Source organism: Mrakia frigida (assembly GCF_051309035.1).
Source record: "Mrakia frigida strain ATCC 22029 unplaced genomic scaffold BDY24scaffold_32, whole genome shotgun sequence".
Classification (NCBI taxonomy): domain Eukaryota; kingdom Fungi; phylum Basidiomycota; class Tremellomycetes; order Cystofilobasidiales; family Mrakiaceae; genus Mrakia; species Mrakia frigida.
The window spans coordinates 344,249-362,040 of record NW_027481249.1 but is presented as its reverse complement, the minus strand read 5'-3'; the positions used below and the strand labels follow the sequence as shown (position 1 = coordinate 362,040).

Genomic DNA, 17,792 nt, shown 5'->3' with positions numbered 1-17,792 from the left:
AACGACCGAGTTGGATTCCCTTTTGCTCCTACGAGTGCAAATCTGCATCGAAAACAACGGGAAGCAAAGGACTTGGAGTGCGCGCTGGTTCAACTCTGCGTACTGGCCTCCTGAAGCTTAGGGTTTCCACTCGGGACGAAGTTTTCTCTGCTTCCGTTCTGGATAGATATGTAAGTTTGACGCGGTCTCATAGTATTTCCACGTTTCGACGCGTTCTCATGGCGAGTCAATCCACAGGACCCGTCGCCCGATCCTCACTCCGCGCGTTGTGATCCTGGGTTGGCAACCCTTTCGAGCACTCCGCCCTTTCGTACGGCCAGGGTCTGACTCCCGCTCATCTTCGGCATGCGTCCATATCTTGGGCTCACCTGAGGTGGTGGAAGGATGAATGGACGGGTGGCCTATCCCTCTGTTCGAGCGCCTTGGCCTCCCGTTGCATCGGCGTCGTTGGGCCGCAGGAGAGTATAACCGCTGGGGAATGTGTGCATAAAGGGTACCAATGCCAGTGTTCTGAGTCGAAATCATTTTTACTGTGGAAGCGGGGCCTGGGGAGAGGAGAAGACGACATGGGCGGAGAGAGACTGGAAGTGTGGAAGCGAGCAAGTCGCTTCTCCGGCAAGGTTGGGACCCCCTCCTTTGTGCACTAGATCGTGAGTAGTTTCACGTCCGAGGCATCTTCTTTCTCTTCCCTTGTCGCCCGAGGGATCAAGAGACCGAAGCTCACCGCTGTTGAAAACAAGTTTTCTCGGGTACAGTTTGCGTACACTCGCACAGTTCGAATCGGGTTCGAAGAGGAAGGAGAAGGAGGGAGCAAGGGCGAGAGCTGGTCTGCTGCTTCCCAGGAGCTGGTAGCAGAGCTTAGGAGAAGGAACTGCGCTAGGTAGGTACCACGCGTCGACATGTGCCCAGGAGGATGTCGAAGCTCTTTTTCCGCGAGCGCTCGATCCTCGCTGTATTATCTCCTTCGCTTTCTTCCAGCCCGCTCGCCCATTCTCCTCGTTCTCCTTCACTGCCGTCTTAACAGCTCCGATGTAAGAGTCGAGTTCGTTTGGAGTCTCGCCCATGACCAGCAGCCAGGTTTTGCGTTGCCTTTCCTCGTCGATCTTGTTCGTCGGCTCCCCCGTTCTTTCAGCTCCTTTCCTCCTTTGTAGTAGAGAGAGAGCTGAACTGTCCCAACGTCGGTCTGATCATCATCACTCGAATCCTCTGAGAACCTTCCGGAGGACGCCTCCGTCGGTCGAAGAGCCAGCGGTATCCAAGCGGCGTCGTCTATCAAAATCGGGTTCCACGGCCTCAGCTTCTTCAAGAGGTCGCGCTTCTCTCGCCCGCTTCCTACTCGCGCTTTGAGAGAAGCAGAGTGAGAGGGAGGAATGAAAGAAGGCTTCTCCTCGAACCTCGAGCCGATTGTTCGCCGTTAGACTCAACCTAGCTAAGCAGCTCTCTGGAATTCGTATTATAAGAGGACGTGCAAAAAGACCTGAAGGTATGTGGCTCGAAGAGAAAGAAGAAAGAGAACGAGAGAGAGAGACTGAGAGGAAGAAGGAAAGAAAAGAAACCGCCGAAGCGTCGTCGCAATCGTCCATGGACTCCCGAATGATTGATAAACACATTGGCTCAAGGAAGCAGGGGATCGAAGTGAGTGGTGTCTTCGTTCGATCTTGACAGACCACCGACCATGCTCACACTCGGGGCGGCGGGCGAGAAAGACGAGAAAGGAAAGAGAAGCTGGCTCCCAGATCCCGGCCTGCCTCAGAGAAAGAGACGCGAGGACCTGGTTCTTTTCTGGGACAGCGGAAAAGACTCCTAGCTCCGCGAATGAGAGAACGAGGAAAAGAAGGAACCGTCGCTCGACGACGCGACGGGTCTTCGGTTCAAGAGGGAGAGAAGAGGAAGAGAAGAGAGAGTAAGGGTGCAGATCAGCACAATTATGTAAAGCGTTTTTGATAAACGAGGCCTAGATGTCAAGAAAGGGATCAAATTCCGTCTCGTCTTCAAACCAAATTAATTTTCCCGTCCGCTCTTCCTCCTCTTCTTGTATTCTTACGCCCCGGCACACCCACTGTCTTCCTCTATCTACTTCAAACACAATCTGAGACTGCCGCAAAGAACCAGGGATGAATAGAGAGTTGGAAGTCGAAGGGGACAGAGGGTGGAGAAGAGAGACCAACGACCGCGACGTTCAGTGAGAGGAAAGACGGTGAAGAGGATGTATTGAAAGACGCCAAGAAAGATTCAAGGCGATATGCAATCAAGACGGAAAGGACAGAGAAGACAAAGGGGAGAGGAGAGAGTGAGGAGAAAGCGAGCAAGGGGATCGATCAGGGAAGGGAGAAAGAGAGGGGAAGCGACGTATACAGCTCAGCGCCGGATCAACCTTTCCCGAAGGCTGGATGGATTAATCCCAGCAGCGATTGATGGGAGGTGAATCTTTTCTTCGGTCGGGTTGAGGTGGACGTTGTTTTAGGTTGAAGGGAGCTTGTTTTGGTGCGAGTTGGATCGAGATCGGGGTAGAACTCGAGGGTGGCTCTCCCTCTCCCCTCCCTCCCCTTTTTGGCGAGAAGAGGTTCGTTCCCAAAGGGATTCCGAACGAACGAGGGATCGGACGAACGAGCTTGAAAGGGTAGAAAGTAGTTTGGTAGGTTGACTACTATTCGGCTACCCTCCCGAGCGGAGAGGTTAAAAACTTCACTTCGGGCGTGAGTTGGGAACCTATGTTGCTCGTTCCCCTCCTCTCCCCCTCGAGAGGTTCCCAAACGAGATCCGAGACGAACGAAGAGAGCTAGACTCTCGAAAAGCTCACTCTCGGGTCGTTTGGGTTGAAAACTCTTCTCGAGCTCGTTCGGGGAGAGATGGATGAAAATTTGACCAAGCGAGGAGAAAGGGGAACCCTTCGAGCGAAAGAGCAAGAATCGAGACTGCGCTTCAAGGGGGAAGTCTACGAACGCGCTTAAACTCGCTCCGAGCTTGGAAGAAGGTCTAGTTGGAGAGAGTATACTCTCGACGAGCTCGAATCGAACCTGAACGAGCTGTTCGAGTCGAATACGAATTGAGATGGAGAAGGGGTATCAAGATAGCGTGCGTGCATGAGAGACTGAGAGAGGTAGGTAGGTAGGTACGTAGGTAGGTAGTCAGAACTCGAGTTGAGTGTAAAAAAGAAGAATGAAAAGTGTTTTTGCAAAGGGGAGATAAACGAAGATCGAGAAACCCAAGAAGGAGGACGGAGAAGAAAACGAGAGCGTACGTAGAGAAGAACCAGGATGAGTGAGGGAAAGATCGTAAGGAAGACGAGCAAAGGATTATGTCGAAACGCGGTGGGAGTGATAGAAGAGATGAAAAGACGCCCAAGAAAGAAGAGAGAAGCATAGAGAGCCACAGAAGGGACGAGGACGGGGAGAGATGGGTGTGTGCGAACGAGTGATTTGGGATAGCGTAGTTTAGTTGAGAGAGGAGAGGTAAACGAGGAGGCAGCGAGGGAGCAAAGAGAACGAAGGCAGAAAGAAAGAAAGATAGGGGTCGTCGCGTCGAGTCGAGTCGAGAAGAAAGCGAGCTACGAAACGCTTCCCGCAGAAGTCATCAACAGCGGCCTCTCCGTTCCCGATATCGAGCTCGAAGTCCGGGTAGTGTGCGTGCGAGGAGAGGTAGGTGCGTAGGTCGTTCGAGATCGTGAAGGAGGAGGGGGGGAGAGAGCTGAGCCGGGAGAGGAGGGAGGGTAGTAGGGTAGTTGGGATGGGTGATGTTGACTAGGAGGACCGGAGTTGGAAGGAGGGTAGGGTGCTGATGAAGAATCGGGGTAGGTCGACTCGTCAATCCTGTTTGAAGACAAGCGGAAAGGAAAAAAAAAGGTTAGCAACGAACGAAACGCTCGACCTCAGCGACGACAAGGGAGAAACTCTCACCAACCGCTTCATCTCGTGTTCCCTTCCTCCCCCGTCCCCTCCATCCTGATCATCGTACCCAGCGTTCTTCTTGACTCCTCCTCCGTCGGCGATGAGACTCTCGACGTGGACGCCTGACCGACTGACAAGCTGAGGGGTTTCTGACCGCGCGTCGTGCTGATGTATCGGTTTGGACGAAGAGAGGTAGGATCCGTTCGAGACTGCTGTTACGGAAGAGGATGTTTGAGCTTGCGAAGTGGCTTGATCGGCTCCTGGAGGGTGGTAGTAGCTGGGATGAGGGAAGAGGAGGGAAAGGAGTTAGTTTCGAGGCAAGAAGAAGTCGACGCGTTGAAGGGAGACTCACGACTTCCGAGCCATGCGACGAGAATCGTACACGCGGAAGCTGCAACGAAGAAGAAATAGTCGTCAGATTGGTTTTCCAGTGGTTAAAAGGAAAAACGAAGAACTCACTGCTCCTCCATCGTCCTCATATCCGGACTCAGACTCGCTGGGTCCTGGTTTTCCTTCCTCTTCCTCGCCTTGAGAGGGTTCTCCTCCAGTAATAGTTCCTCCAGCTCGTGAGTAGCATCGAAGTTGGCCTTCTTGGACTGCGAAGTTCAATCGAAACGAAGCAGCAAAGTCAGGGAAAGAGCGACGAAGACGAGAGAGAGTGAGAGAAAGAACGCACGTCTGGCACAAAGGAAGGAGGGACCTCCTTCCTCTCGATCGCAGCCCAATCCATCGAGCGGAACCAAGGGTGGTTCTTGACGTCCTGAAGACCTCCTCCTCCTTGTTTCCAACCTAGACGTTTTTGAGGATCTCGTTCGAGCAGCTGAGGGAACGAAAAGGAAACGGGAACGAAGGAGTCAGCGACGCGCCGAACGTTCTCTCCTCTCCCTCCCGCGTTTCTTCCCGCCACCAAACTCCCTCCTCCACCCAAGCAAGCCCGGGGACAGATCACTCACCATCCTTATCGCACTCATCCCCTCCGCACTACACTTCTCACTCGCGTCGTCCGGCCAGATCAACCTTTCCCCTTGAATGCTCTCCGTCAACGCCGAGTTGGTCTTCCCCCTGAACGGTCTCTTCCCAAACATCAACTCGTACACAATCACTCCCAGACTCCACCAATCGATCTGGCACGAGTAACCCTTCTTGGCGAGGACTTCAGGAGCCATGTAGGCCATTGAACCTGCGACGCCGGTGAGGAGACGACCGGAGGTGGAGAAGTGGACTGCGATGTTGAAGTCGGTGAGATGGACGTGACCTAGTTCGTCGAGGAGGAGGTTGTCGGGTTTGAGATCACTGGAGGGGGGAGGGTGGGGGCGGGAGGAGGGAGGAGGGAGGGAAGGAGATGCAGAGGGCGTGAGCTCAACCACGTCTCGACCTCAAGCTCGAACAAAGTAGAGAAGACGAAGGAGTCGACACTCACCGATGCACGATCCGTATCGAATGAAGATAATCCAACGCCAGCGCAATCTCCGCCACATAGAACCTCACAGCCTTCTCGTCGAACCCTCCCATTCGATCGATGTGGACTGGTTCGAAGAGGAACCGAACCAAGAGACAGAGGTCAGCTCAGTTTCACAGCTCCCAGTCCCAGTTTCAATCTCGAGTGGTCTCCTCGGTCATCGAGGAAGGACGAAGGGACTTCACTTCGGAAGGTCGCTCGCTCGCTCGTTCCCTCTCCCTCTCCCCACCTCCCCTCCTTTCTTCCGCAACGCTCCCAATCCAAACTGCGAGAAGACCGACAGACTCACATCTCAGATCCCCACCGAGCATCAAATCCAACACGAAGAAGCAGTTCTCGTCGTCCTGGAACGCGTAGCGCAGGTTGACGACGAACGGGTGGTCGATCTTGAAGGGGAGCGAGAACGAACGAACGATCAGCTTTCAAGCTTCAAAGCTTCGATACGAGAGTTGGTTGAGAGACTACTCACCTCCTCCAGCAACCTCCTCTCCTGAATGATGTTGGCCACGGCCTTCATCTTGCAGCATTTGGCTTTGTTGATGTACTTGAGGGCGAGCAGTTGTTTTGTTTGTTTGTGCTGGACGACTCGGACCTGGAGAACGAGAAATGGACGATGAAGCGAGAAAAGAGGTCAGCTTCGGGATAGCTGACTAGGAGGGAGAGAAGGTGCGGGTGGGTGGGAAGGGGACGAGAGGTTCGAGAAGGAAGGAGAGGGTGAGTTTGGTTGGAGCTCGCTCGCTCCTCCTTCTCCTTCTCTTCGTGGCCTTCCTGGACGAGGAAACGCACTCCTCTTTGCCCTTCGAAAGATAGATTCGAGGATGAGCTGATCCCCAAATATCCCTCTTCTCGTAGAGGTCGCTCCCGAAGGTGAGAGAGTCGGGAACGAGGAAGAGAAGGAAAGGAAACGACCTCGACGCTCGAACCTCGTCCTTCCTTCTCGCTCCTCCTCGTCTCGCTCATCCCTCGGATCATCCTCTGGTGCTCTTCTGCCAAAGAAGACTCTTCCCTATCATCCCTGCTCGCTCGGAGTTACAAGTGCTCGAGAAGGAAAAAAAGGAGCGGGCGAGGGAACGACGACCTCCGAGACCTCTCTCCTTCCCTCTCCCTGGCTTCCCTCTCTCCATCCCATCCTCCCATCTTCTCCCTTCCCTCACAGCACCCTCCTCTCTATACATCATCCGCAGTCTCCTATCTCTGCCGCTCCCATCTCGAACGCCAAAGCTGAACCTGAACGAAACGGAACGGAACGGTCGAAACGTGAACTGACCTTTCCAAACGCTCCTTTGCCTACACTCCTCAACAGATAGAAATGAAACAGGTTCGTCTCCCCTTCAAAGTCGATAACCTGAATACAAGTGGGATTGTAATGTGATCAAAGTCAGCATTGTAAGAGGACAGCGAGAGGGAAGGAGAAGGAGAAGGAGAAGGAGGAGGAGGAGGAGGGCTGAGAGCGACCGAACGAACCTCAGGTTTGCAACATCCAGCTCCCATTCCCTGTTATCGAATATCTGCTTTTGATTAATCCTTGAGTTGAGAGGGCGAGAGTCGAGCGAGCGAGCGAGCGAGCGAAAAAGGAAAGGAAGGGAGGGAGGTTGGTGGACGTTATGTAGAGGTTTCAAGCGAAGCTCGAAGCTCAGAGGGGAGTCGGGAGGAGAGCCAGAGGAGCGATCGAGTCAAACTGGAGGGAAAGCTGGGCCTGGGAGGAGTTTTCCGCGGCGTAAGGATGAGTTGAGGAGAAGATTTTCCAAAGAGGAGTTAAATGTTTCCGGTCTGTGTGTGTCGAAAGAAAAAGGGCCAGGCCTCGAGCTTGAAAGGATAGATCAAAGAATCTCGAACAAGGAGAAACGGACGTCGAGCCTCGCTCCCCCTTTCCCTTTCTTTCCCCCTTGCTCGTTTGGGATCAAAGGCCGACGCTTTTCTTGGGTTGAAGCTCTGCTGCTTGCGATTCTACTCAGCTACAATCTGCTTTCGAGCCGCGAGAACAGCTAAAAGAAAGAAGAAGGGCAAGATCGAACGAGAGTTGCGTTCAAAACAGGAGAACAACGTTTCGTTTCGGATGCTTCGAAGGAAAAAGAGAAGGAAAGTCTTATCAGAAGAGCCCAGGGAGAGTTGAAGTCTCGTCCTTCAGATTGGTGAGATATGTCTGAGAATCTGGTAGAAGAGTGGTTGGCGGAAGAGAAGAAGAAAGAGGAAACGACAGGAAGGGTGATGAAAGGGACGCGTCGAAACGCGTCGCTGAAACTGGAACTCTTTCTCTCGCTGTCTCGCTGTCTCGCTGTCTCGACCTTCTAGGATGGATATCGTCGAATGAGGTTGCAGTCTAGAGGAGAGAGAATCAGTGAGGAGGTGAGAGTTCCTCTTTCTCGTCAGGAGAGATGGGAGGGAGAACGAGAGACGCGTGCGAGCGAGACGCTCTGACTCTGTTCGCTAGGTTCAAGAGATACAGACAAAGACGAAAACGTGGAGGTAACATCGAACGAAAGTAAAAAAAAAAAAAAAAAAAAAAAAAAAAAAAAAAAAAAAAAAAAAAAAAGTTCAAAAAGAAAAGTATCAAAAAGGTGGGGGGAAGGGAGAAAGAACCGTCGAGACGAAGGACGAAACGCGATCCTGAGGGACAGAGACTACTATATCTAGAGGGTGAGTGAGGTTGTCGGGATGTAACGAGCAGGAAGAGGAATGTTTTTGAAGGTTGGGTGGTAAGTGGTGGTAAAAGTGGGCGGTGGTGTAACAATCGTGAGAGAGGAAAAGAAAAACGAGAAGAGAACGGAAAACAAGTGAAGAGGGACGTAAAAGTATGCAAGTGAGGAGAAAAGGCAGAGAAAGCAAGAGAAGAGGAAGGGTCCGGCCAACCGACTTAGGTGGGTTTCCTGGAGGAGAGAGGGAAAGGGGAGGGAGGAGAGGTCAGCTCGAGAACGACGCGACAAGGGGAATGGGTGAAGGGGGACGAACCTGAACTCGGCAAGGACGGTGTAGATGTTGTTGAAAGCGGTGTAGATCTCGGATCGAACCTGGGAAGGAAGAAAGGACCGAGAACGGTCAGCGAGAGGTCGAGGAGAGGGAGGAAGAGAAAGCAAGAACGTCGAAACTGACCTTCGCTCCGGTGAGGACGATCTTTCCGCTGACGAAGATGAGCAGGACGACCTTCGGGCTGATCATTCGGTAGATGAGACCAGGGAACAACTGAAGAGAGGGGAAGAGAGCAAACAGGTCGGCTCGACGTTCGAAAATCACAAAGGAAGGCGAACGAGCAGACGACGTACCTCCGGCTCGTAACTGCTGAAAGCTCCGTGAGCGTACGCCAAACCCTCCAACCTGATCGGGAACTTGACGTCGCACGATCCGACGATGTTCTGGATCTTAAACTCTGAGAACTTGGCGTCGAATCCGAGCTTCTGGATGATTCGAGCGTACCTTGAAAGGGAGGAGGGAAAGGTCAGCGAAGAGACGAGACGAGACGAGACGAGGGCTGAACCAAAAGCAGTCGACGCTCACTTTCTCGAAGCCAATCTCGAGTCGTCTTCCGACTTGGCACCCGTCACGACCATCTTTCCGGAAGCAAAGATAAGAGCGGTCGTCTTGGGATCTCGGATTCGCATGATGACGGCGGCGAATCGCTGAGGGAGGAAGGAGGGAGGAAGGAAGGAAGGAGAGGAGCAGTGTCAGCGACGACGTTCTTCGAGAAGGGAGAAGAAAACGACGAAGAGTATTGGAGGGGAGGAAAAGGAGTTGTACATCGTATAACTAGGTAAGGAAAGACTACGAAAGAACAGGGGAAGGCGGAAGGAGGGAGAAGGAGGGCAAGTTGGGAGAGAAAGCTCACCTTCGGGTTGTACTCGGCGTTCCTCGCATGCAAAGCAATCGTCTTCAGATCGAGTCGGCAGTCGAGGTTGACGGTAGCGACGATGTTCCTTTCGAGCGGGAAGGTGGGCGTTGAGATGGATGGATTGGCGAGGGAGGAGAAGGTGGAGTGGAAGGGAGGAGGAAGGGAAGAGGAAGGAGGGAAGGAAGAGCAAACAGGGACGTCAGCAACGTAGGTTAAGACGTCGCCAAACTGAAAAGTACGAGCTCGAGCCCCAGCTCATCCCCATCTCTCCTCTCCAACCATCACTCTGCTTCAACGAGCTGGATGCAATCGAGAAACGAGTCTCGACCGTCTCCTTCCGCTGACTCGCCACCACCCGTCCACCGAGACAGCTCTCCGCTCGCTCAAGAAGAGGGAGAGAGGTTGCTGTACTAACTGGAGAGTAGGTACAATCCCAGCAACAGCAGTGATCCTGAGAGAAAGCAAAGCAGAGAAGGACAGGAAGGAGTCAGCTTTGAGCTCCACCCATCGCTCTCCTTCCGCTCCTTCCTTCCTTCACCGTTCCTTCGCCTCTTCTCTCTACTCACTCAGGGACACTTGGAACAGCCGAAGTGATGGGCCCAGGAGTAGCAGCGGTCATAGGAAGAGCGGAAGTGGAAGCCCGGTTGGAAGGGAGTTGGAGAGCCATGGCGGAAGAAGGGGGAGGGAAGAGGAGGCGGGAAGGGAGAGCTGGAGGACGCTGTTCTTCGAAGTTTGCTGAGGGAGAGCTCGAGTGGCCGTACTGCAGTGAAGGAGTCGACTTTTGGATAGCTGCTGGCTAGAGGAGGGTGCTGTTGGGAGACCGTACGAAGCGACGAGGAGGGAGAGGAGGAGGGAAGCAACGGGGTGGTGGATGGGAGGGAGGAGCAGGGTCTGTCGCTTTTAAGGGATTTCCTTCCGATTTTAAAATAATAATCAAGCTCATCTCTTCGTCTCCTTCTCTCTACGAGATCTGGGGTAGAGGTAAATCTTCCAGATCAGACTCTGACTTTTAACCTTTGAAAATCGGTCGAAGAAACTGAAGGAAGGGGCCGTGAGATCGTCGCTCAACCGGACGCGTCGTTCTCCACGACATCCCTTTTGTTTCTGCTCTTTCCCAACGTCAGAGATGATCACGATGTTCAGAGAGGATATATTTCATTTATGACGGATCAAGAAACCTAGGGGTCATGCGAGAGACTAGAGCGGGAAGAGAAAAGAGTTGAGAAAGACTCGTCGCGAGCGAGAACGAGAGAAAACTCCCTCAGAACGCTGTCCAGATGGGGAAAAGAGGTCGTCGTCCGACCTTGTCGCAGAATGAAGCGGCTAGAAGTGAATAGAATAACAAGAGTGATGGTAGGAGTGGAAGAGAGAGAGAAGGGAGGACAGCCATGTCTAATAATCTAGCGAAGCGTCGAGTTGAAACGAGTGAGAACCCAGCTCACCTCCGACAGCAAGGGCGGCAAAGTTGAAGATTTACAGGATGGCTGCGGTTATAAAACACATCAATAGCTGACTCTCACAGGACTGGCTCAGTGAAAACTTGACTGACCGTTGTAAAAAGACAGAGGGAACCAAAGCCGAGTCGAGGTCAGGCGTCAGCCACGTCGCCCGAGCCCACAGATTCCAGCAGAGACAACTCACTCTGAATGGTCTCACTAGTAATTCCAATACCCTTGACTACGTCGAAGAGGTCGTATTTCACCTGAGAGAGGTGCGAAAGAAAAGAGACTCAAAGTCAGCGAGAGAGTAAAAACGACGCGACTCGAATCTTCTCCGGTCCAGCAAACTTACAAGCCCATGCCCAGACCACTTAGAGAAGAACTCAGTTTGGGAGAGAGAGGTCACCAGCACGCCCAAAGGATCTCCAAAGGAAGAGATGAGAAGACAGACGGTGGAAGCGATGGAACTCGCTGAGAAAGGGAAGAGAAGAATTCAGTACGAGCGAGAAACCATCACAGGAAGTATGGAGAAAACGGAGGCTCATGATTGCGATCGAGACGTATCTGAGGTGGCGAAGCAGAAGAAGAATGAGAGGGGGAAAGAGGGACGACGGGAACATCAGCGTCGAGTCTCGGCGCCTCCGCCTCGCAGCGTTCGTGGAAACTCTTCTTGTTCGCAGAGCTTGCGTATGGAGAGCAACATACGTGCAAAACAAGAACTGGTCTGAGCTCCAGAGTGTCGGGTTCAAAGGAAGACGCCAGTCAGGCAACCACGTCGACGACCGACTCGCGAAAACGCAAGGCGAAGAGACCTTCCTTTTCTTCCGCTCAGGAAGCGTCGATGGTTCTACTCACAGCTCTAAAGAAGTCTGCTCGAGTGTCTGAGCGCCAAAGAACTCTGTGGGAAGGAGAGGAAGCGAAGGGAGAGAAGGTGAGCTCGGTTCAGCGTCTTGACGAGGCTTCAGCCTGAAATGCTAGGATCGGGAGAGCAAAACAACACGAGAATTACAGCTGAGCTCCTCATTACATCACTCTCCGACGATGTGTGAACCGAAGAGTGGCCGAGAGAGCGAACCGTCCACTCCATCCTTCTCTCCTTCCTTCCCACTGTGTTGAGCTCTGTCAGCTCACCGATCCTTCTCCTCCTCGTCTAACGTCTAACCCTCATCAACTCTTCAATACCAATACACCGATCGGTTCTCTCAATGCAAAAAGCTGAAATCCACTCAACAACGAAGTGACGGTTCGTATGTAGTGAACCAGCGACCCTCTGCCTCCGAAACCAAAGCTCGCCTCCCTTCGCGATCTCTCTCTCTCCCCCAACCCGTCTCTCTCCCCCTTCTTCCACCCTTTCCTTCTACTTCTTCCTCTCCTCCAACTATGTCTGAAGAACGTGAAGCCAAGCAAGAAAGTGGAGATCCCAACCAGATGTCGATCAAGGTGCGCTCTCTCCTTCACTACTCCTTCCTAATCTCCTTCTCTCCTTCCTTTCGTCGAGCTCACCCCTTCGCCCTTCCCTTCTCGCTCGCGTCGTTGGACCAGGTTGTTTCCTCTGATGGACAGGAGGTCTTCTTCAAGATCAAGAACACTACCAGGTGAGTTTCGTTTGCTTCTTTCTTCGGACGAAGGGAAGGAAGTCGAGAGACGAGAGTCGCCACCTCGATGCCCCTTCTCTTCCCTTCCTCTTTCACACCTGTCTCGTGCCTGACTCTCCTTCTCCTCTCTCTCTCTCTCACCTCAAGGTTCTCCAAGCTGAAGGGTGCCTACGCCCAGCGAGTAGGAAAGGCCGTTGAGACGATCCGGTATGTTCCTCCCTCGCCTCGTCCTCCTCCTCGTCCAGCTTGTTTTGGACGAGCTCAATTCCCGACCTGACCCTTCTACTCTTCCTCTGCTGCTGGTAGATTCGTCTCTGATGGATCTCGAGTTACGGACGACGATACACCTGAATCTTTGGGTCTGGAGGTTCGTTTCGTTCGGTTCACTTCTCAACTCTGACCCAGGCTCGCCTCCTTCTCCTCCCTCCTCCTTCCTCTCCTCATGTTGTAGTCGAGCTGACTCTGTGTTCCCTTTCGTCTTTAATCGTCAACTAGGACGGAGACTCCATCGATGTCATTCTCGAGCGTTCGTTCCCACCTCCTCTCGCATCCACCTCCTTCCCTTCTCTCGCCTTCGAGCTGCTTGAGCTGACCTCTTCGTTCCTTCCTTCCTTCCTTCCCCTCGCCCTCGCCCTCCCACCTCACCCTTCCCTTCTCTCTCTCTCTCGCACAACCGTTCATCCGCTCAACCTCAACCTCCTTCTTCTCCCACCGCCAGAAATCGGAGGATCCTCTCGACCATGAGATCGAGGAGCGTAAACAGTCCAAAGTCAAGACGAGGAGGAGCTCGTCCGTCGATCTCTCCTCAAGGGTTCGTTTCGCGGTCCAGGTTTCACGAAGGAGGGAAGGAGAGGAGGGGGAATGGTGGTAGCTGCTTGTATAACTATTCGTGTCTTCACGAGGTCTACTGAGTCGGGTGTTTCTTGCAAGGGAGAGAGAGGAGAACGAGGGAGAGCTGATCTGTTGCTGTTCCTTGCGACTTTGGGTCGCGAGCTGGAGGGTGGACTTGTCGAGAGAGAGAAAGGGAGAGGGGAGAGGAAGCTGAGCTGACTACAACAGGCGATCCAGATCTCGTAGACGTAAACAGAACAGGCAAAGGACTCTACTCGTCGACTCGTCTCGTCTCCCTCCCTCGTCTCCCTCACGTCCGCTTCAAGCCCTACACAACACCTACTCAGCATCCCGAACGTCAACCCAACCTCCGTTCGACGCTCCATCTTCGTATCCTCCAACCTCTATCAATCCCAAGTCCAATTCCAACGAAACCGAAGGCGCTCGAGGTCAGCTCTCGTTCTCGTCGCTCGCTCAACGCGATGAGACTCCGAGGAGAAGGAGGGAGTCGTTCCGCTCACGTTCGATATAGGCGTCTGATCCCATCCCACACGGAACATACAGCGAGGATCAGCGAGAAGTGAAAGGGTGGAGCGAGAGAGAGAGACGAGGAAGAGAGCCTCACCGATGGAGTCGTTCTCCTCCATCCCCAAGCTATCGGGAGTGTCTTCATCTTTGAGTCGGTTGCCGTCGTAGGTGAACCTATTCGAGTGGAGTTGATGGAAGGAAAGGAAGAGAGGAAGATGGGGTGAGCTCGACGTCCTTCCTCTGAGTCGTCGTTGAGCTTCCCATCTCTTCCTCCTCGTTTCAAGACGAAAAAACGTCCTTCTACGCAAGCATCCATCCTGCGCTAGCTCCTCCACTTATCCTCTCCCGAAGTCCCTTCTTCCATCTCAGTTCCCTCCTCTCAACCCTCCCTTTGCTCCCTCCTCTCGCACTCACCTAACAACCTCCCTCGCCCTCCCGGCTCTCCCACAATAAGCCGAAACGATCTTGCTCATCTTGGTAGATCGCTTCACTTTGAACCACATTTCACCAGAGGTGGTGTCCACGACCTGACAACGAGTTGAGTTGGAGGAGAAGGAAGTTAAGAGGACGGAGTGGAAGTGGAAGCGAAAGGGAAGGAAGAAGGCGACGAACTCGGAGATTGATCTGTTCCGACTCCATGTTCTTTTGAGCGGAAGATATAGGCGAGAGGGTGAGGAAGGGGTGGGTTGGAAGGGAGGGGAGCGTTGGTGATCGTTTGAGGGAAGGGACAGATGAAACGGGAAAAGGGGTGAAGTGAAGAGGGACTCAAAGGGACCAAAGAGTTTTTTTTTTGGGGGGTGAGATTTTTACAAACGAAGAGATGGGATCAGATAAAGGACGCTGGGAGGAAGGGGCCATGTATGAAGAGTTTTTGCTGTTGAACGAGAGAACGACGAGGTGAATCGAGGACGCGACGACGCGCCTGAGTCTCTGTCGCTCGTCATTCTTGCCGTTTGATCTCCTCTTCGACCTCGAGCCCTTCGGATTCCGAGAGTATAAATCTCGATAACGTCCTCAGCCTGTAGATTCATCTAGAGATAGATACGCAAGTCCAGCCGAAAGGTAAACGAGCAATCCCACTCCTACCGCTCAACCTCCTCCTCAACCTTGTCTGCCTCCTCCTCCTCCTTCGACCGGCCCTCCACCGACCAGCACTGAACCGCCGAAGCCGCCGAGCCAATTCCGTAGACAATCCAGACGATCGGGAGGGACTTCTCTGCCGATAGAGAATAGAGCGATCCGAGGCGGAGAGGACGAGAATCAAGAAGCGTGAAGGCGAAACGAAACGACAGACGAAGATCAGCCAACTCATTCTCGAAGAGAGTTTTCAACCGGAGAAGGAACACGCTCCTGTACTCACCAATCGACCTCGCTGCTGACCCAATCGTAAGAGCCAACCCGTTCAAACTCCCCAGACTCCCCTTGGACGGACTCGCCACGTTCAACGCCATCATGTTAAGAGGGAAGCACAGATCTCCAAGGGCGTAGATCACCAGTAGTAGAGCCATAAGCGCCCAGACGATCGCTGGGTGATGCGTCGCCGTTTCGGGTGAGGGAGGGAGGAGGAAGGCGGGGAGGAGCGTTGAGATCTTGGAGTGGGAGGAGAGGAGGTTCATGACGGGAGGGAGGATGTAGACGGGGACCCAGAGGAAGACGGTGAGTCGGTCTGGAAGCAAAATCGGACGGACAAGGAGCGAGGAGAATCAGTGACGCGTCTATTAGCTTGTAAGGAGGGAGGAGAAGAGGTTGCGAAAGCGGAGAGACGAACAGAGAGGAGGCATCCCGAACGTTTGAAGGAGAAGAGGGAAAATGAGGAGGGAGAAGACGATGGAGAAGAGTCCGCGGGCCTGCATGAAAAGGGAAAGAAAGTCGGGTTCAGTCGCGTTCAGGAACGAAGGGAAGAAAGGGAGGAACTGACGGCGAGGCAGTACGAGATGAGCTTTGGCGTGAGAGCCAGACCTCCGAACTTGAGCGCAGAGTAGCACCTGGTAAGAAAGAGTCAACCACTGTCAGTATCGCTCTCGAGCTGAAGAAATCTGCGAAGGAAACGCGCACCAGAGGATGAACACCGCGTCGTAACTCAACGAAATCAGGACGATCACTGAAGGAAGCACAGAGATTAGTGGTCGAAAATCCCTCTGGATTGAGAGAAACTTGTACTCACTGAAGTACGAAACCAAGACCTTCTGAACCTTCGGGATCGAGAACAGCTGCAGTGCTGAGACGGGTCCTTCCTTCACGACGGCCGCGTCTTCTTGAGGCTCGATCAGCAAGCCCAGGCTGTTGGCTAGAAGAGGGTCCGTCTCATGCGAGATAACTGACCCGGCAGGGGTTGTAGTGCCTCCAGTTGATAGCGTCGAAGGAACGACGGGACGCTTGCTCTCGAGAGTCTGCAAGTTGAACGACGCGTCGAGATTAAAGGAAGGGATGACTCGGTCAGTCGGGGATTCCTCTCTTTCGAAAGATGGATCTCTGTAGATTCGAATTGAAAGGGTCACTCACCTCATCGAGGAAGAACCAAACGAGCAAGAAGGAGATGAAGCTGAGGCAGGAAGCGGCGAAGCAGGGAAGGAAGTAGGGGAAGGTTTTGAGGAAGGGGATTCGAGCGAGGATGCAATGAGGGTACTGAATTGCAGGAGATACGAGCATGCCTCCCATGATAGGTCCGATCTGAAAAGATAGAGCGAAAGTGTCAGTGTCGGCGCGAAGGACCGGACACGCGTCGAAAGAAATTCCTCGTCGGCGAGCTCTGATGAGGAGCAGAGGGGAGCTCAAAAGTTGAACGGACAAACCATGAGTGAAAGATCCCAGCATATCGACCATAGAGGGAAGACTACAACCGAAGAGAGGAGAAGGCAGTGATCAGTAAGAAGTGCAAGAGGAACCTCGAGGAAAGCGCATTCCTTCGACTGACCTCGTCCCTCGTTCGTCTTGTCTGTGATCTCCCCAAGAACAGCTCTGATAACAGATGCGTTCCCACTCGACAACCCACCTGCACGAGAGTGAGTCAACAAGGTCAGCGCCTTCTCGTGTCTAAAAACACAACGACGGTCGAGTCATCACCCTTCGGCTCACCCAGCGTCCTCGCACAGAACGCCCACCAGTAGTTCCTGCTAAGCCCGAAGAGCAGAAGGGAAAAAGCGCTCCCAGAGAGTCCGATGAGGATGATAGGTTTCCTTCCGACTGGTGAGTTGAGGCCAAAAAAAGGAGGGGAGAGGGTGAAGTCAGCATGAGCTGAGTCGACTCTTTTGGAGTCCTCCCTCTTCGAAGAACTCACCTCTATCGCTCAAACGTCCCCACCTGTACATAACGAGGACTTGAGATATAGCGAAGACAGATTCTGTAGAAGGTTCGGCCGAGAGGGGAAGGTGAAGAGCGCGTTTGCTAGGTCGGCTTCGACCTTTTGACGGATCCGAGCTCAACGTCTTTTTTCCTTTCCCTCCAAGTTGGCTCACCGATGAACCCTCCGTAGGCACCTATCCTCGACTTCTCCACGTTAGGAAGCAGGTCCTCCATCATGTTGTTCACAAAGGGAAAGATGGCCGAGTCTTTTGGGTCAAAGAAGTTGGGATGAGCTCGAACGGAAGGGAGGGAGGGAAGGAAGGAGGGGGTGGACTCACAACCGATGGGTTCGACGATTCGAGCAGCGAGGACGACGAAGAGCTGGAACTTGGGAAGAGGAGTTGGAAGGCGGCGTTGCCGACGAGAGGGAGAAGGGCTGGCCATCTTGATTGATCAGTCGATGCTGGCGGTTTGAGGAGGAAGAAGGGAAGGAAGTGGGATGACGGTTGACTGGCCTTCCCGGAGCGAAGGAGATGCTACATAGTAGGAGGGTCTTGCTCTCAACATCGGGTGGAAGAACGAATATCAAAACTCAAGTACGACTCTAAGAAACTAAGACGAATGAACTCGGCGAGGTAAACAATAGCTAGACTAGTGTACCCTCGCTCTTCTCTTGACGCGACGCTGACCAGGGAGCTATAGGACCAATGAAGGATCGGAAGAAAGTAAGTTTCAGCTCACTATCATGAAGAGGTGTCTCGAACTCAGCGAGACGAAGAGAGGGAGGAAAGAGGACTGACGTCGTGATCAAACCACCCTGCCCATCCTCGATCCCTCCTGTCAGAGAAGCCGCGCCGACGAACCAGGATTTCGGGCTGAAAGCGAACACAGAAAAGAAGAGAGTCAGTCATCGAAAGGACGGGGCAGAAGGAGAGAAGAGAGAAGAGG

At 53.2% G+C, this 17,792-nt stretch overlaps 6 protein-coding genes across 6 annotated transcripts; 1 reads left to right on the top strand and 5 right to left on the bottom strand.

Annotated features, from left to right (window-relative positions):
* Positions 1 to 3,583: 3,583 nt before the first annotated feature.
* BDY24DRAFT_177143 (putative camp-dependent protein kinase) lies at positions 3,584 to 6,928 on the bottom strand. Its single transcript, XM_076636299.1, has 11 exons — positions 6,811 to 6,928; positions 6,614 to 6,691; positions 5,816 to 5,938; positions 5,636 to 5,732; positions 5,308 to 5,413; positions 4,841 to 5,180; positions 4,564 to 4,707; positions 4,347 to 4,483; positions 4,240 to 4,278; positions 3,897 to 4,164; positions 3,584 to 3,809 (listed from the first exon to the last, which is right to left on the bottom strand). Exons 1-11 carry the CDS (start codon positions 6,835 to 6,837, stop codon positions 3,804 to 3,806), a joined length of 1,365 nt encoding a protein of 454 aa, XP_076493776.1. The 5' UTR covers positions 6,838 to 6,928; the 3' UTR covers positions 3,584 to 3,803.
* Positions 6,929 to 7,898: 970 nt separating this feature from the next.
* On the bottom strand, positions 7,899 to 10,040 carry SPT15 (TATA-binding protein). The gene is made up of 8 exons (XM_076641854.1): positions 9,736 to 10,040; positions 9,585 to 9,620; positions 9,167 to 9,254; positions 8,839 to 8,960; positions 8,607 to 8,757; positions 8,437 to 8,526; positions 8,296 to 8,354; positions 7,899 to 8,213 (listed from the first exon to the last, which is right to left on the bottom strand). The coding sequence occupies exons 1-8, from the start codon at positions 9,834 to 9,836 to the stop codon at positions 8,201 to 8,203; spliced, it is 660 nt and encodes a 219-aa protein (XP_076493775.1). The 5' UTR covers positions 9,837 to 10,040; the 3' UTR covers positions 7,899 to 8,200.
* A 602-nt stretch (positions 10,041 to 10,642) lies between these two features.
* BDY24DRAFT_417931 (uncharacterized protein) lies at positions 10,643 to 11,153 on the bottom strand (the record flags this gene model as incomplete). The annotated part of the gene is made up of 4 exons (XM_076643782.1): positions 10,643 to 10,653; positions 10,811 to 10,871; positions 10,961 to 11,079; positions 11,144 to 11,153. The coding sequence occupies 4 exons, from the start codon at positions 11,151 to 11,153 to the stop codon at positions 10,643 to 10,645; spliced, it is 201 nt and encodes a 66-aa protein (XP_076493774.1).
* Positions 11,154 to 11,859: 706 nt separating this feature from the next.
* Positions 11,860 to 12,719, top strand: BDY24DRAFT_399586 (ubiquitin-related domain-containing protein). Its single transcript, XM_076641853.1, has 4 exons — positions 11,860 to 12,048; positions 12,151 to 12,203; positions 12,351 to 12,410; positions 12,510 to 12,719. The coding sequence occupies exons 1-4, from the start codon at positions 11,989 to 11,991 to the stop codon at positions 12,601 to 12,603; spliced, it is 267 nt and encodes an 88-aa protein (XP_076493773.1). The 5' UTR covers positions 11,860 to 11,988; the 3' UTR covers positions 12,604 to 12,719.
* Positions 12,720 to 13,660: 941 nt separating this feature from the next.
* On the bottom strand, positions 13,661 to 14,128 carry BDY24DRAFT_323931 (uncharacterized protein; the record flags this gene model as incomplete). Its single annotated transcript, XM_076637046.1, has 2 exons — positions 13,661 to 13,736; positions 13,977 to 14,128. Coding segments are annotated over 2 exons (228 nt in total), but the record flags the coding sequence as incomplete, so codon positions are not given.
* A 404-nt stretch (positions 14,129 to 14,532) lies between these two features.
* Positions 14,533 to 17,452, bottom strand: BDY24DRAFT_177065 (MFS transporter). Its single transcript, XM_076636298.1, has 13 exons — positions 17,183 to 17,452; positions 17,018 to 17,110; positions 16,840 to 16,902; positions 16,638 to 16,745; positions 16,477 to 16,554; positions 16,355 to 16,395; positions 16,065 to 16,232; positions 15,727 to 15,952; positions 15,618 to 15,663; positions 15,481 to 15,547; positions 15,331 to 15,409; positions 14,923 to 15,228; positions 14,533 to 14,826 (listed from the first exon to the last, which is right to left on the bottom strand). Exons 1-13 carry the CDS (start codon positions 17,286 to 17,288, stop codon positions 14,645 to 14,647), a joined length of 1,563 nt encoding a protein of 520 aa, XP_076493771.1. The 5' UTR covers positions 17,289 to 17,452; the 3' UTR covers positions 14,533 to 14,644.
* Positions 17,453 to 17,792: the final 340 nt, after the last annotated feature.